The sequence below is a fragment of the Podarcis tiliguerta genome, assembly GCF_965153285.1.
Source record: "Podarcis tiliguerta genome assembly, chromosome: 8".
In the NCBI taxonomy this organism is placed as follows: Eukaryota; Metazoa; Chordata; class Lepidosauria; order Squamata; family Lacertidae; genus Podarcis; species Podarcis tiliguerta.
In genome coordinates, this window is record NC_139541.1 from 61,337,484 (window position 1) to 61,355,311 (window position 17,828).

A 17,828-nucleotide genomic window follows, 5' to 3' on the forward strand; every position below is an offset into this window, starting at 1 on the left:
AACTTTAACGAGTGCTTTTGAGACACAAAATTGCAAACTGCCGTGGAAATGTGGATAACTGAAGATTGGAAAAATTAAAAAATGGATGGAAACTGAAATTGGCAGATTTGCCTATCCCTCCCCCTAACCTGAGTGGCTATTGAGAAGGGTCCTTCGCTTTGTCTTGTGATCCCACCGTCTCCTCCCCCCTTGTAAAAATAAGAGTCCAAGCGAAATGAATTGTATATAAACATGTTATGAAGCTCAAGTTTCCAATTCAACAGAGTTCAAACAAATATATATATCAACGCAGGCACTTTTGACAGACATAAGAGGGACATTAGGACAGCATCTTACCTATTTCCAAGGTATTCACATGAGATTAGGGCTGTGCACTTTCTGGAATTGCACCAGGGCTGGAGAAGGCAACATGGTGGAGGTAGACTAGGTCTGTGCAAATGTGTGACACAGCTGACTTGGAGAAAAGCATGTGTACTTGATACTATCCCCACCCCAAACCCTGGTTTTTGCTGTCTCAGGCATACAGTAAACACAGGAGGGTCATCCAAGCATTTGGGAAGATCCACCATATGTGGTGGGTCACACCTTGTACCAGACAGGGTTAGATATACCTGACACTCACATTCATCAGCAAGACTCAAAGGTGGCACTCTTAGCTACTTTCCCTATTAAGTCCAAAATTAAAGTGCATACAGGATATGCAAGAGTGCTGCCTGGAAAGTGCTCCGAAGCAATCTGGCAAGTACTTCATGTGTTGCAGGTTCGAGCCTTGCTATTGAACTCAAGGGTTCTGGGATGCAGCCTTGGCTTATATTAATTAGGGCCTTCCTGCTGAGCTGCATTAACACTTTTGGGGCTCACACGCCCCCAGGTGCATTCTTGGTACAAGGCATCCCTTCCCTATGATGATATCACTAGAAGTTCTTTTCTTAGCCTGCAGGCCAGCTGAAGAGGAGTTTCCATCTCACACAGATGTATAGCTACGGCTAATGCCCACTTCTCCATGATTAAAGGAGTCGTGAGGGCCAGAAGATATTATTTCAAGACATATTTGAGGACCAGGATCTCCATTTTGTAGAAATCAAAGTTGCAATTGCTTCCCTACCCCATCTTTGCTACATTTGCCCTATTGTAATTGTACAGAGAGATTCACTATGCCCCAAAGAGATTGCATTACTGTTTGGGTACAATTAAAAAAAAGAAAAGCCTACAGAGGCACCAAGAGGAATCAATCTGAAAGATGATGATAGTTCTGAGAACATCTGTGAAATAACTGGTATATATAAAGAAAGCATTCAGAGAGAGATGCTCTACACAGCACTGAACCTCTCGAGCCTGGGATAATCTTCATACTAGTTTCTATGATGAGCTGTAGACCACTAGGCCCAATCCTTCATTCACTTGATGCCACTATTTGGCTGACATGTTTTGTCCTGTTCAGAAATGTTTCACAACTCCCAAAAAAGCACTCTGCTAATTTTGTATGGCAAAGGATACCGTCAAAGGGGGAATTCAACCCAAACGTGCTATGTTGTGGTCAAGCTCCCTTTCATTTCTGCAAGACTTTGTGCAAGAGAACTTCCTCAAGGTTGGGTCCCCAAAGCGATAACCCTTATTTCTATTCCTCCAAACAATCACAGAGGAACAGACAGATCAGCCCCAAAGATGGAAGCATTTCTGATCACCTCTCCGTAGTCCTGGAGGGATGAGGAGCATGTTTAGGGAACTCTTGTTTCAGCAGCAAGAAGAAACCCACCATGAAGTTGACAGCAGGTACTGTGTCTGGACAGCGACTGATTTTTAGAACGTGCTCCTCCCAGATTCATAAGTTGGGGGAAACAGAGACTGGCCAAAAGCACTTGAGAGAGATAAGTTTGTTCCCCCAGGTCTAGAGGCTGGACTTCTGCAAAGGGCTGTCCGGAACTACAGAATCACCAACGCCTTCCAGAAGACTATCCCACCGATCAAAATCTTCTTTCAGCTCTAGGGAAGGACGAAAAGAAATTGGGATTAGCCTAGGAAGATGATTATTGCACATGATGTAACTGCTGGCAAGGCTCCGCTACAAGCATTAAAAGGAAGAATACCACTGGATCCATTAGTACCCAGAGGAAATGGTAATTCTTTAAAACCCTCCCAGCTCACTGGAACAACCACCACCTTCCTCTAAAGGCACGGTCCATAAACACCACCACCACATTGACTTACGGAGGTGTTTCTGCAGGAAGGCAAGAGAGGCCTGGCTGGTGATGTCAAGGCCCTGGTAGGGGTCGATGGTGCCTCTGGTTCTGAAGACTTTGTTCACGAGGTTCCCCGCAAGGAAGGTGAAATCAGTCTGACTCTGGTGGACTGTACCCCTGAGAAGTGGACATAAGCACTTTGACAACGCTCTTTTCATGAACATATGCATTTGTGTGCACACACTGCCCTAGTATATGCATTTTTGCACACAACAGTTGGCAGGAAAACTGCAGCACAAAATTCAGAGAAGTGCCCATTTCGAAGGATGAGGCCATTTCGGAAAGTGCAGATTAGGTACATTTGCCTTTAAATGCAAACTGAATCAAACGTCTCCCCCAGCCCTAGGTCTGATCCACCAGGCCCCTTCTTTAAAGAGAAAAATGCCACGTTTATTTAACTGTTGGTAAAAAAATAGTTTCCTACGAATTTGACCTCCAAATCCCAAATGAACTTTACACAGCTTAAGTTTGTTGAGTGTACCAGCAGCTGGAAACTGCAGCAAAAGCTTCGTTGTAGCCAATTACCTTTACGCTCTAGAAATTCCCAAATATTGCAGAGCTTTCACTTAGACCTGCTTTAACCATTTAGCATTTGCCATACTGGTAAATGTGTAACCAGTGTGTCTGCCCTTGTCAATTGGGCATCAAAATGGCTGAGCATGCATAACTATACTATTCATACTATAAAGACATTTGCTCCTTATATATTACACCCATTAATTTCTCAGGAAGAGCCGATAATTTTTACACCTCCCTCCTCTTCCTGTCAAGACACTCCTAATGAAATTACTACCAAAGTGGCAAAATTCTGTGCATCAGAATGCGTGACTAGGAACCGGATCTTCTTACTAGTACTCAGTAATCCATCCTAAGCATACCTGTGAACCACACACACACACACACACACACACACACACATGTCTTAGTTTTTGAGCTGGGCTGTTAATTTTTCATAGTCTAAGGGCTCGTAAATTGCTAATTGCATGTGTTTGATTGTAATTTAGTGGCTGATCTGTGACTGCAATAATAAAGAACTGAGCAGTTTAAGTATGAATCAAGGCGGCATGTCATTTTTGATGGCTGATCCTATCTTGGTTCTTTTGTGACTCCGAACTCCTCTTTTATGTTTTATTATCCATTCCTTGTGCTTTTGCAAACTGGTTTTCATCTCTTTTTCTGCTTATCATCTCAACCCTCCCCTGTCTGTCTCATTCCCCCTCCTCGCTTCCTCTATGCGTCACAGCCGCTTCAGATTGCAAACCTGCAATCATTTACTCCCTGTGTAGAGCTGTATTATGACAAAGCTCTGATCGCACCAGTTGAGCAAGACCTTCAGACTTACAGGATGGTTATAACCTTGGTTTCCTTGCTCACAGCACTGATCTTTTTCATTTTGGCCACACTCTCCGCAGTCTGGAAGGACTCAGTGTTGACAAAAAGCACCGGCTTGGTCACTTTCGGGTAGACAGAGTTCTCCAAAGGGAACATCCAGGCATCGAGGGCAACAGCACACCTGCAGGGGGAGATAAAACCAGGTAACCAAGGCCTCGGATTCCCACCAGGCAGCGTGTTACTAGAAGGACGTCCCCAGCTACCGCTCTGAAGTTTTTAAAAATAGGCTGCCCCGAAGACTCCCAAGCAGCCTCTAGAGCATACTCACTTAAACTGGGCTTCTTTAACAAGAGCCAGCACAGCCGTCGTTCCTCCAAAAGAGTGGCCCATGACGGAGACTTTGGACAAATCCACGTTGTCCTGGAATGGAAGGGAAGGGAAGGAAACCTCTGAAAGTTGAAGCCACTCCCCAGAGATTTCATTCTTCAACAAACTATCACCAAGGAATGCTAAGAGAGTCGTGGCTACAAGGTATGGGGAGATTATATGTTCAATGAACTGTAGGATCTCCTGAATCGATTGTTGCCGGAATTGGTTTAAAAATACGACGCCATCTCTTTTGACTCAAATAGTACAAACAATCCCTAAAAAGCCCCAAGGTTTTAAACGTTAGCACTGTCCAACCTGTTTAATGAATCAAAACGCAGAACTGAGCTAACCAAAGTGGCACAATTGCCTAAAAGGTTTTTGAAAGCCAGGGCTTCCACCAACCAGCAAAAGGAGGCATTCGGGGGGGGGGGGAGTCCCCACCAGAAAAAGCCCCGCCCCTAGTTGAGTTTCATTGGTCAGTTTAGCAGTATTCAGTATGAACCCCTTTCTGATCATGAAGGGGCTTGCATTGAAACCCCTGCTGAGATGAAGTTCTTCCTCCTCTGTTTTAGTAGAACCTTGCTGCCTGCAAAGTGCTTTGAAGTCCTGACCCTGGGACTTCAAAGCACCATATCGCCTGATGTCATTGCAGCGCCAAGTGACTGACAGGTGGTGGCCCTGCCCACCTGCCAAATATATTCCATGTGGCCACTCCTGATAAAGGAGCCAAAGAAGGTTCCACCCCCCTGCTTCATAAGGTTCCTTGGTGGCTTTCTGCAGAAGCCACTGCTGTCAGGTCTTGCAAGAAGCAGGGTACGTTATGCAACAGCTTCTGCAGGGCTGGTAATGTGAATGAGGCTTGCTAAATATCAGGAGGAGGAAAGCAAGAAGGGACTAGGAGAGGACACAGAAGGATTTCGAGAAACAAAAAAAGGAGAGGCAGCAACAAAATGCTTTGGAGAGCCTTTCTTTTGTTTCTTTCTGCTGATTCTGCTCCCACGTGGCCAAGATGTACCTTTTGAGAAAAGCAAAACAGGGTCTGGCTCCCCCTGGTGACCAAAGGATACAATCACAGGGAGGCCTCAGGAGGAGGAAGACAGATGGGAGGTGGGTGCGAGCGAGGCCAGGCTGTTAACAGAAGCAGCCCGAGGTTGCTTGTGTGAATCATCTCCATGTATACCCTGCAATGTTTTACACAGTGGTGGCAGCTGCCTATTGGGACTGGGAGGGCAGAAGGCAGGGAAGCCAACGGAATGTAGAGCCAGAGCAAAGTAATTCTCATTGTCTTCCCTTCCTCCTCCCTGCTGAGTTCTACAAGGACAACACTGAGGCTAAGGAGGAGGAAGCTGATAGCCGAGGACACCCCCAGGTGGGATTTAAAAGGGCAGGTGGGGGGGACGACTGGCTGGAGGTAGACAGAGGTTGTTGGGACAGTGTCCCCTAACGGACTAGCCCACAGTAGTTTTACAGGTGCACATAGGCACTCATAAAAGAACATGCTTGCACCCTTCCTGTTTTCACATCCAGGATTGCTGCCCCAGCCACAGGGAAGGGACGTAGCTCAGCTCAGTGGCAGAGCATCTGTGGTGTGTTCTTCAGGTCTCAGATTCGATCCCTGTCAACTCTAGGCAGGAAATGTCCCCTGCCTGAAATGCGGGAGAGATGCTGCCAGTCAGTGTCAACAATACTGAGCTACACGGAGCAATGGTCTGACTCAGTAGAAGGCAGCTTCCAGCATCCCCTACTGTCTCCTGTCTGCTGCTACTATGTTTGCTTATCCTGCAGTGGTATGCCTTGTATTGACTTCTGAAGCAAGGCGAATTGGTACAACTGCCTCTAGTTCAGAGATCCATAAAAAGCCCTCCCCCAACACACACACAACACACACACACACAGAGAGAGAGAGAGAGAGAGAGAGAGAGAGGGAGAGAGAGAGAGAAGTGGAAGAGATAACAGGTTAAATTAAAGATTATGGGGAAAAAATTAAGTTCTTAATCTAGTACTGAAATGACATTGATGTAGATGGCAGGCGGGTCTCTTGGGGGAGAGCATTCTACCACTGGCATGCTGCTAGGGAGAAAGAATAGCAGCTCCCAGAATCCCCAGCAATACACACTGGATTCTTAGCACACAAAGCTGACATAGAAAAGATTTCCTCAAGCTTGAGAGCTACCTATGGGGACCTAGATTTAAATATCTTCTCTGCCATGAACACAGAGCAACCAGGCTCAGTCCTCCCGTCTGTAAAATGGGAACAATGGTGACCTACCTTAAGCAGCTGTGAACACAAACTTCAGCTGTGGCACAGAAATTAGTAGAAGCAGTTATTTAGAATTAAGCGCCATTTGCTCTCTGGCAAGCCATTAAGTAAGGTATACGGTTGCCTCATATCACATGACAGACCAGAAGAGTGCAATGTGTTTTACCTTCAGCACAGACAGATCAAAATCTGTGCGCAAGAGGTTGACGACATCCTTGCCGCTATCGATACTCCGGATCAACTTAAGTCCTCGTATGCATTCGTTTGCTCTTTGATGAAGCTGCAACAACAAGAAGAAGGTCTATGGTTAATCCTCTTGTTCGTTAGCTGGCTTTAATGAGGTTAAGCCCTATTTAAAAGTGCTTGTGTGAAAACAGAATAGGAGTCGAAAGCCTGGCATCCAGGCTTGTTGCTTAACTCTTCCGAACAAATCACAATTTGTAAATCATAGGGCAAACCTTGCTTACAGTTTGTGATTAGTCTGGAGCAGGGATCAAATTCACACTTTCTGAAACAATACACAAACAAACACAGCCATCCTTTGAGATCTAAACTCCTCCAAATTTTACAATGCAAAATTGAAAATGAAAATAAAAAACATAAAAAGCAGAGAGAAGAGCGCCCAGAGACATGTCAAATGTCCCTGACAAAGAACCAAATGTCAGCCACAAAAATTCTACTATGGGCTTTTTATTATTTATTTATGCAGGGTCATATTTTAAACAATTTTCAAAAGATGACAAGTCTAACCACCCTTTTCTTCAAGCAACCTGAAACCTGCAAGGATGGAAAGAAGCTTCCACACCCTTGGGGCCACCACTGTGAAGGCCTTGCCTCTGACAGCCCACGTTCTAACTTCCCCTACTGATAGAGTAGACTCAAGATATAGATCAATGTTCTGTTAACCTTTCTTGGATTTTCGGGCACGGGCATGGAGGAGTGGTAAACTACCTTAAATGACTTTGATCACAGCAGCTGATAATACCTTGAAAACACTCATCTCTTTGTGATCCAAGTTCAGCCAACGGTGAGGAGCATGTACCTCTCCTGATGTTATCCAACTTCCATCAGACAACATGGCCAATTTTCAGGCATGATGGGATTTAGAGTCCAGTAACATCTGGAGGGTGCCACCCCTGCTTTGAAAAACACAATCTTTGTGCCAAGTTCAAGCTGCAAGGGCACACAGAGAGGTGCTCAAGCATTTTTTTTTTAAAAAAAAAGAAGTACTAAAAAATCTTTTTGGACTGGTTGCTAGCAGGGGAGTCTGCCAAGGGATATTAAGATTTTAATATTTATTCTTCTTTGCACCACAGAGGAGTTGACTAAGAACAAAACAAATGTGTGTGTGTTTAAATCAAAGCATACCTGTGGGTTTCGGAAGCGAAACTCCTTCTGACCTTTCGGCACCCCTTGATACGAGAGCCATTCTTCCCGTATCTGAGCCTCAGGGAAGTCTGGCGTTTCAGGATCCAACTTGCAAAAATAAGTGGCAGAGGCAGAATGGTCTCTGGGGAAAAACAAACCAAGTACAGGCAGTCAGGCAAAGAAGACGGGTCCAGTTCAGCACCTCAAATTTTCCAGAGTCCCAGTCGGAACCAAGATTGTAGGGATGTATTTTAGTCCCACAGGATTATTTCACACACTCTCCTTTTGCTCTTTTAGATACCAATGTCCCTTTCATACTGCTGGAATTGTGGGAACAGATGCTTACAAACCGTGGATGAATCCAGCAAATGCACACATGAGTGAGGTGGGCAACTGCAGCATATCAGAGTCATACCAAAGCACACAAACAATGGGATGTCTTCCTGTTCTAAAGGGATTCCACCTCTCACCTGTGCTCAAGCGCCATCACCACAAAACCACGGGAAGCCATTTCAACACAGATGGCAGAGTACACAGTTCTGGAAATTGAAACAGTGAAGATAACGTTACAAATAGTGGAAAACCCCTGTGGATTTTTGTTTTGTTTCGTTCAGCAACATCTAGAATGCCACAGGAAGTGTGTGGGAACTTTTGATCCTTCAGTTGTTGTTGAACTACAACTCCTCCCAGTCCCAGCAAGCGTGGCCAATGTCAAGGGATGATGGGAGTTGTAGTTCAGTAGCATCCAGGGGACCAAAGGTCCCAACACTTGGGCTATAGATCAGCCAGTCCTGAACCAAAGTGTGTCTGCTCCTGAACCTCAAAGTAAAAATTAATCCACCTGTATGCTATCTATCTCTGTCCAGGCGACAGAGATGACATTCTTCAAGATGCACAATACAGTACATTTCTCTGAACATAACTGCTCTGCTGGCAAAACATTCAAAGGTGTGATGATGACCCAGATCAGAAATTGGCATTCTACACCCCTCAGTAAGCTTTGGGTCATCTGAAATCACAGCTTCAGAGGAGTATATTCTACAAAACATTGATTCGCATGCAGCCCTGAGTGCAGAACACTGAAACCTGGCACCCCTCCCCTCCATGCTCCTTCAGACCACCTTTGCACTGTACATTTAAAGCCTGATGACACCACTTTAAACAGTCATAGCGCCCATAAAATAATCCTGGGAAGTGTAGTTTGTTGGGGGGGGGGGGGTTAAAAGGTGTTAGGATACTCCTATTCCCCTCATAGAGGTACAATTCACAGTGCGGTTTAACAAAATCAATCCTTTTTCCCAGGGACCTTTGGGAATTGTAGCTCTGTGAGGGGAATAGGTGTCTCCTAACAACCCCCAGCACCTTTAACAAACTACAACTCCCAGAATTCTTTGGGAAAAGTCACGAGTGTTTAAAATGGTATCGCAGTGTATGGTATGAAACCGGTTGTAGTAGCCTCGCTGTTGCTCAGCCTCCCTCCAAAGAAAAAACACGACTGCTATGGTTCCTTGCAGCTTTCTACATAGAAATCCTGTTTACAATGGTAGTGTAAACGGGGTGTCAGTTTGGGAGGGGAATTAAACACAAGATCACAGCTAACACTAAAAGCGCTTTAAAAAGCAACAACCATTCACCCAAAGTCTAATCCAAGATGTGTCTGGGCTCATGTGAACTAAGCCGTTCTAGTCGATATTTATCCCTTGGTGCTTTCTAATGAGCTCACAAGGATTTGTGGGAAGACTGGATGGCAGAGAGCGGGTTTTTCACATCTAAGGCATCTTTCCAATCCCTCTTGAAATAGATCCAAACCTGTTGGCAGTTTTAGTGCCCCATAAGCAGCTAGAGGACTGCTCTTGTTCCAGATGATTGTGCCCAAAAATGCCACTCAGACAAGGAACACTGCCTGTTTTAAGAACTCCAGGAATGCTAAAGATTGTGACGCACGTTGGATACTCTGAAGTGCCAAAGAAATGCCAGGTACAGTGGTACTTCGGGTTAAGAACTTAATTCGTTTCGGAGGTCCGTTCTTAACCTGAAACTGTTCTTAACCTGAGGTACCACTTCAGCTAATGGGGCCTCCTGCTGCTGCCAGCGCACGATTTCTGTTCTCATCCTGAAGCAAAGTTCTTAACCCAAGGTACTATTTCTGGGTCAGCAGAGTCTGTAACCTGAAGCGTCTGTAACCCGAGGTACCACTGTAGATTGCTAATGCAGTGACCTCTTGGTCACAATCCATTGTTTTTCCCAGCATTACTGTCCTTTGCTGAAAGGCCAGCTCCATTGGGCCTCTTCTCCTTCTACAGTCACCCAGTAGCAGCCTAAAGGCCCTTCTAGACTTGGGTGTGTTTTTCTGGAGGTGTATCTTGCAACATGTCATTGATGCAATGCAACACTGCATTAGTGGTGGATTTACGTATACTGTACCAGACAAGCCACGTATCATCATTCACTTTATCATTTGCACTGTCCATTTTATCAGTCCGCAGGAGGTCTTGCAAAGATGAAGGAAATGTAAGCAGAAAAAACTTACCGAAAGGCTCCTAATCCGTGGGAGAATATGATCAACGGATACTTGTGGGAACATGGTTTAAAAGGAGCATCCCAGCTCACAGGGATCTTGCACGAACCTGTGGAAATCAATGGTCACATATGAATGTTCTAAGGCCTTGTTAGAACAGTGCTGGTCAGTGCTTCACTATCCCAATTATGCTATGCTACCCAAGAAAACCTTTCGCTCTCTCATCTTTTCTTAGTGGTTTCTTGAAGTTCAGAATTGTTTCAGATACAAAAGGCACACCCTTTTTGCATTCCCTGCAAGGTGCCCATCGCAGGTTAGGAGCATCTACTGGACGTAGTTCTTGCTTGTACTGGTGGCACAAGTTAAGTAAATTTAAGACACTGGATTGACTGATCTTATGCCTCTCTTCCAATAGATGCTTTTACTGCACTATATATTTAAAGCACATGACTCCTCCCCCAAAAAATCATGGGAACTGTAGTTTACCCCCTACAATTCCTGGCACCTATAGCAAACTAAAGTTCTCAGGATTCTAAGTGCTTTAAACATATGGTGCAGATGTGATGTTACTTCAAATTCTTGCAAGCCAGCAACTGCTGCATTTGGGAGGCGGGGGAATCCCAGTTCATTCTGCTGAGCGGAGCCCCAAGCTTCTGCCCCAAAGTCCTGCCCTGATGGTACTGCTGGTATAAGCAAATTTCAAGATCTTAAGGGTTACAGGTAGAAGAAGGGCACAAAAGCAGCACTACTGCACCAAGATGCTGGCAGCCAGCAAACCCCTTACCGAAAGTCACGCTGAGCAGTGGGGCACACCATTTTCTGTTCATGTTCAAGTAGTCGGAGATTCCATAGTAATACTCATACCGAGGGATCCAAAAGGGCTGCTCCGCCCCATCCTGCTGGACACAGGGGTAAAATAAGCGGAAGAAGAGGCCCTGAGGAAGAGAAGAGAGATTGTAGCGTAAACTCAAGCGCCTGCCTGGAGAAGGAGGACTCCACACTTTCTCACACCACCACCTTTTTCTTCATTAAAGTCCGTAGGTATGAGGTACGGCTGTCTCCTTTGTGCTTACTGAAATTAATCCAAGTAACAGCACAGGACTTGTTACCAGAGCCCTCACTGGCACTGGGAAGTATCTGGGGGCTACCAGAACAAAGATGGGAAAAGTTAAAACTGTACTTGGATTTGTTTTGATGGCTGCAAATCTATTTATCTCTAGATACTGGAAATATATGGAGGGCCTTTCTATAGAGGCGTGGTATAAAAAGGTATGTTTTTAGCAAGTTTCAGAGAAGTTGATCACTAAAGTGTGATTATTTAGGGGACAAATCAAAAAGGACAAATTTGGCCTGACTTCATTGATTATATAGCAAATTCGGAAGAGCCCAACAGAATACCAGCATTGCTGCATTTATATGGGACCAATAATCTCAGCTGCTTCTCTTCAGAGTCTGGATACATTTGATGATTATAACAAGTTAAAATTTATTAGCGTTTCTGCGAAGCAACAGATAACCATCTCATGATTATTTTTTATTTAATTCATATTTGTAGGTAGCATTAACATTTGTATTGCGGAAAGCATGGGAGGGGTGTCAGGGTGCTATTGTCAACAAAAAATAACTATCAGGTGTGTGCCTTCATGGGTTGGGGGTGTCTAGGACAAGGGGAAATCTAGCTATCTGTAACCACATACATTTTGTTTTGTTTTAAAAAGTTAATTTTGAAAATTAAAAAGCCTGTTCTCCTAATCCCACCTTTTCTGTGAAGCTTTGGGCACAGCCTCCCAGTTCCCATCCTATGCCCTAATGTAATTCAGCCAGTACAAAAGGGGGAGGAAACCTTCTCAGCCTGAGGGCCACATTCCACCCTAGGCAGCCCTCTGGGGGCCACTTGCCAGTGGAGGATGACTCCAGAGGTAAAAATGTGCCAGGCATATGGATATTTTGCACAGAACAGTAGGCTTGTTTCAACATACAACACACAAACCTCTTCCTCTCCTCTAGCCAAGTAAGCAAGAGGCACTACAGTATCAGGGTTCAGAGGACACTTTCCTGTCACCTCAGGGAGTGACGCAAGGCCAGTGAGGGGGTGTGGCTTGTGGAGAATGCCAAGGGTCAAACCGAGAGGCTGGGAGGGCTGCATTTGCACCCCTGGACCTGCGATTCCCCACCCCCTGCTATACAAGAGAGCATGCCAGAGCTATGCCCTTACTTCGGAAGGCATAGATCATGCATGTTCTCCTTGTCATATGTTCAATTAATAAAAATAATATGTTGAAAGCACAGGAGTAGAGCAGGCTGTGTTTGTTTCCTACAAGTTGGTCACCTTGTTAGATGACATCCAGATTATTCATTTTCCCTCTGTGCCCAACCCTGTCTCCCCCCCACCCGAAAGAACCTTGGCTGGCTTTCCTGGTGACAGTGAGTCACCAAAACAAAACACCAACGATACCAGCAGAGGGCACCCTCTGGATAGTTTCACCACCACCTGAAGTGCAAAGGGTAGCCAGGGTGGCCGGGAAACTACCTTCCCTGGGGCAGCCCCTAAGTTGTGGAATCCCCCTCCCCACAGAGGCAAGGCTGCCACCTTTATTATGTGGTCATCCATACTAGGCTATGAAGCTCAATAGGTGACCTTGGGCCTGTCACTGCCTCTCGGCCTAACCTACCTCACAGGGTATTGTGGGGAATGCCACCTTGAGTTCCTCAGAGAAAAGGTGGGCTAGAAATGTGATATACACATTTTTAAAAAACCTACCCTATTTTCTCTGCCCTGAAAATTGTTTGAACTGATTTAAAAATATGTTTAATTAAGAATTGTAACCTGCCATGGGACGTCATGGTGGAGGGTGAGAAAAACAACAATCTAATAAACAAATAAAAATAATAAAGGCAAGATACAAAACCACTAATTGCCCAATTCATACGACTGCTGTGTTAGAATATGCTCTCTCTCCAACCAGCCTTTTTTTTGAAGGGGGAATGGATGGGAAATAATTGGTGTGACATAACTGGGGGTTCCCAAGCTGTGGTCTGTAAATCACCAGCCACCCCTGAGCTTCGCGCCTGTGAAGGACACTGGCGATCAGAATCCTACAGTCTGTACTCAACTTGTAACGCAATAAAATACAATGTAAGGAATGCAGCAAAGCAATAAAAAAATCACACAGCAAGCTAGCACAGCGCATTACAATGACTACCACAGGCAGGGGGACGGATACATTATGTGGCCCGCCAAGACCCCCAGCTACTTTCAAGTAGGGAGAATAGAAAAAAAATGCCACAAGACGCAGGTCGGCGGACCCTCCAAGCTGACAGGCTGGGCCAGCCTCACTTCTGCCCCCATCCCCGCCCCAGCAAATCACTGTACCTTTGGCGTCTGCCCCACCATGACATCCGTGCAGCCCACCGCGAAGGCTCCCTTCCCACGAGGCAACCCCAGGGACTGGCTGACCCCCATGCTCTCCTGCTGCTTCGCTCTCAGCGTGAGCCGAAAATGACGGATCCGCGGGCGCCCCTTATTTGAGAAAGACGCCAGCGGGCAGTTTCATTTCCTCCTTCGGTTCCTGCTGCGCCTCGAGAGGCGAATCTGACGCTCGGCTTGCGCATTGGCCGGCATGGCGCGCCCTTTGCCTCCGAGGGGCGGTGGGAGGAGACGGGAGACCGGGAGGCGGGACCCGAGTTGGGTTCTGTATTGTTTTGCTTCTAAAGTTGGGAGAGAAACGGCTTAAGGCGCAGAAGTCGAGAAAGCTGAAGGATCCCTCGCCCCTTCACGCTTCCCAAGCCTGCTTTGTTGCGCTCAGTCGGTAGAGCAGGAGACTCTTCTTAAGCTCAGGGCTCTGGGTTCAAACCCCACGTTGGGCGAAATGGGGTTGGACTAGATGACCCTTCTGGTCCCTTTCAACTCTACCATTCTATGATTTGTCCAGGAAGGGCGATTTCTTCCGAAGGGGGATCTGTCACGTTTCAGGATCCTCTTATGCCTGCCCCCCTCTTCGTCACGCGCGCCTTGCGACACAGCACTTGGTTTGTTTTTCTGGCGTCCTTGGGCGCAGGCTCGTCACAGTTTTTGCGAAAGACAAAAGGAAGGGGGACTCTTTCTCAACAGTATTACGCTGAACTTGGGGTCAGATCTGTCGATTTGTGTTTTCTTGTTTGTTTGTTTGTTTGTTTGTTTGTTTGTTTGTTTGCACCCCGCTTCAGCCAAAGGCTGCCAGAGTGGCTGGCATACAGTACAATCAGTTAAAACTAGATAGTCTTCCCGCACATGCTTACAAGCTGACATTCCTCCAGTCTTCAGTTCAGCTCTCCACATCCGATTGAGGGTTTTTTGTAAAATGCTCGTGGGAATTTATCAAACTTTGATTGTTATTTAGATTTTTATGTACCGCTATGTCATAAAAAAAAAAATCAAAGCAGTTTACAACAAAATCTACATAGCAATAAAAATTGTGTAAAAAAAGAAAGAAACATAAGCCCTCAACTCACTATTATGGAAATGTGTTTTCTTTAATTGTTTACTCTGACCATGAAAAGTTTTCAGCCGGTGTTTAAAGGCATTTTGGTGCATATCTTTCCTCGTGGAATTTTGTCTAGTATGCCAATTATTTCAAGCAATTCTCTCTAATAAAAAGGCTTTAATTTTTTAATTTTTTTTGCCAATATCTGCATTTTTCATGCACATTTTATAGGGTAGGATAACTCTGGTAAAAGTCAGATAAGTGCAGATTTCAAAGGATAGCTGTGTTCTGGTTTGCATATTGTTTTGAGAAGGGTGCACTAGAGTCACGTGAGAATTTAAAGCAAAGTGAATTCTTTTCTCTATTTAAAAAGTGGGATTGAAATACTCTCCAGCAGATAGGTGAATCAGCATGATAATGGAAAGTTTCACCTGTTGAGTTACTGCCTGCACTTAATCTGCACAGCATGCACTGCCAGAATGCAGGGGTGCAGCTGGGGAGCACAGATACATTAATCTTGCAGCCTAAGTGTCAAACATTGGAGCACATCCTGCAGCTGCACTTATTTGGCCTGCAGGATATCAACTTTCACGCTCTAATGCTTTTTAATGTGTTATTTTACTATTCTGAAAATTATAGGATAGGGGAGCTAAGTGTGTGTTGCTCACTGGAAAATGTACAGATCTATGGTTTGTGATTGTTTAGTTTTAAAAGTGTTTTTAGTGTCAGGGGAATGTGCTAGTTGGATTTTCCATAAATCCGATGAAGAGATTTTCACAGTCATGTATTATTATCATTATATGGTTTTCCCCTTGTCTGTGTTTTCCTCTCGTCACCATCCTTGTCGCTACCTCTAACAGCAAACTCAGGCCATGAGTGCCAACAGGATTGTTGCCAAAATGGGGCCACTGAGAATCAAGGAGGAGGTATCAGTAGGTACATGTATTGGACATGCAACAGTATGGCTCATTCAGTCTCTAACATAAGGGTAAATTCTGTTAATGCTAAAGTCGACTAGCCAAGAGAGGGATGGGATGCTGCTTAGCAACCAGGCATGAACCGCACTGAGGTAGCACATGCTCTGACTGGCTGTGTACTTCTGAGGGAGTTTTCCTCTGTATGTTTGGTTGAATGTCTTCCTGCCAAACCGAGAAAGACAAAACCTCTGTTTCTATCTCCTCAAATTATATACTGCTTTTGTTCAGTTTCCTTAATAAGGTGTTATCAGATTTATTTTTTTCTCTGGACTCAGTCTGTGTTATTTAAATGTTATTGCTAATAAGGAGGTCATACTATATTGGAGGGGGGAGCCAAGGGACAACCCCTTCTCTAAATAACTTGTTGAGGAGGAATGGGCATGTTTAGCAGTCATGGAAGAAGCATCTGGAGGTGCTCTTTTTGAATTGCTTTATTACTTATAGCTAGGTTGAGGAACCTGGGGCCCTCACAGGTGTTGTTTGTTTGGGACGGAAAATAGAGGCAGTGATGTAAACTGGCCTGCTTGAATTCTTTACCATTTATATTGTCCTGGACGACAGCATGGTTGGTTGGCTGGCTAGCTATATGGAACCCTGAACAGGAGCACTACTGTTGTGGCGGGTGAGGCTACACTGCAACATTTTGTTGCAAGCCCTACTTGTCAATGCTAACTTTTTGCCTGCAGTGCAAAGCAGGAATGTGCAGTCCAGCAGAGGGTGCCACTTAACCATTCAGTAGCAACCACTCCTCCTGTCTTTAACTTGCTTCCAAGGGAGCATCAAATGGATTGAATGGAGCTGAAGAAGAGCTGCTGAAGGAAACCTTTCAAAGCAGAACAGAGGGGCCTGTGCGCCCTCCAAATGCTGTTGGACTCCATCTCCCATCAGCCCCAGCAAGTACAGTCAATAGTCAGGGATGATGGGAGCTGTAGGCTGACACCACCAGGAAGGCTCCTGCTTGCCAGTTTCCCATAACCATCTGGTTGGCTGCTGTGGGAACAGGGTGCTGAACTTGATGAGCCATTGGCCTGATCCAGCAGCCTCTTCTTACACTCTCCTTTAATGGCAGTTTGATCTGCAGAAGCAGACAGGTGATCATATCTAGGAGAGACATGTGGCGCTGTAATAATAATAATAATAATAATAATATAATAATAATAATAATAATTTATTTATACCCCGCCCATCTGGCTGGGTTTCCCCAGCCACTCTGGCCGGCTTCCAACTGAATATATAAGAGTGCTGTTAATTCTCCTTAAGTTGATATAAAACTTTCCCCTCGCAGGATGCAGCTGCAGAATACTCATGACTGTCTTATCTCTGTTGCTGTGCAGACTAACACATAGTGCTGGCCTCTATCAGAAGCTCCAATTACAGCATTCTTTGTGGAGAAGGATTGTTGGAGACAAAACTGTAAAGAAACTGAATCCTGAAGTTGTAGGGCTTTGACAACTTCAGACCTCTCTGGGCTCAGAGAGAGAAGCCAATCTGAAGCAACTGTGTATAGGAATGCCCAGGAAAGGAATACCAAGACCACCTTTGTCTGCAGGTGTATATAACACACTGTGTCTAAGTCTTGATCATTTGCCTCGACGTATAAATGAAACAAGGAATTTGGGCCATTTAAAGTATTATCGTTAGTCTGTCATGGAATGTTTTGATTGAGAAAAAATATTTTAGGTAATAATGTCATCTTAACTGCTGCCATACATCATGGCAATGTTGTCTTTTCTGGTTACGTATCCTAGATGTGAACTCAGAAATAACAGGTGAATAATCTAGCTTTTCCAATACAGTGGTACCAGACGCTTCAGGTTACAGACGCTTCAGGTTACAGACTCTGCTAACCCAGAAATAGTACCTCAGGTTAAGAACTTTGCTTCAGGCTGAGAACAGAAATCGCACGGCAGCGGCATGGCAGCAGCAGGAGGCCCCATTAGCTAAAGTGGTACCTCAGGTTAAGAACAGTTTCAGACTAAGAACGGACCTCCAGAACGAATTAAGTTCTTAGCCCGAGGTACCACTGTATAGAAATGTCTTTGGGAATTAAAATACCAAGATACTGAAAATGAAAAGTACAAATTTTGAGTCCAGATACTTTTCGTAGGTTTAGTAACATGTTGGGAGGAGTGTGAATGCAGAGTAATTCCGTCTTGCTATAATTTACAGCAAATCCCGATGCCTGACCAGAGCCTGCAATTTCTGAAATAATTACAGGTATAGACTTAGCTGGATTGGAAGTCATGAGAGTGACATTACTGGCAAAAATATTAATTATATGTTTTTGACCATTAATAGTGA

The 17,828-nt window shown here is 45.0% G+C and overlaps 1 protein-coding gene across 1 annotated transcript; it reads right to left on the minus strand.

Annotated features, from left to right (window-relative positions):
• Positions 1 to 215: 215 nt before the first annotated feature.
• PAFAH2 (platelet activating factor acetylhydrolase 2) lies at positions 216 to 14,212 on the minus strand. Its single transcript, XM_083453518.1, has 11 exons — positions 13,461 to 14,212; positions 10,872 to 11,022; positions 10,100 to 10,196; positions 8,040 to 8,108; positions 7,570 to 7,711; positions 6,368 to 6,481; positions 3,901 to 3,992; positions 3,583 to 3,753; positions 2,209 to 2,357; positions 499 to 1,983; positions 216 to 429 (listed from the first exon to the last, which is right to left on the minus strand). The coding sequence occupies exons 1-10, from the start codon at positions 13,548 to 13,550 to the stop codon at positions 1,889 to 1,891; spliced, it is 1,170 nt and encodes a 389-aa protein (XP_083309644.1). The 5' UTR covers positions 13,551 to 14,212; the 3' UTR covers positions 216 to 429; positions 499 to 1,888.
• Positions 14,213 to 17,828: the final 3,616 nt, after the last annotated feature.

Excerpts from the sequence above, each read along its gene's own strand:
- PAFAH2 (XM_083453518.1), bottom strand. The coding sequence starts at position 13,550 with ATGGGGGTCAGCCAGTCCCTGGGGTTGCCTCGTGGGAAGGGAGCCTTC. Across the intron at positions 7,712-8,039 it reads GTGATGGCGCTTGAGCACAG|AGACCATTCTGCCTCTGCCA; the intron begins GTGAGAGGTGGA and ends GTTTTTCCCCAG. Across the intron at positions 3,993-6,367 it reads TTGATCTGTCTGTGCTGAAG|GACAACGTGGATTTGTCCAA; the intron begins GTAAAACACATT and ends CTTCCATTCCAG.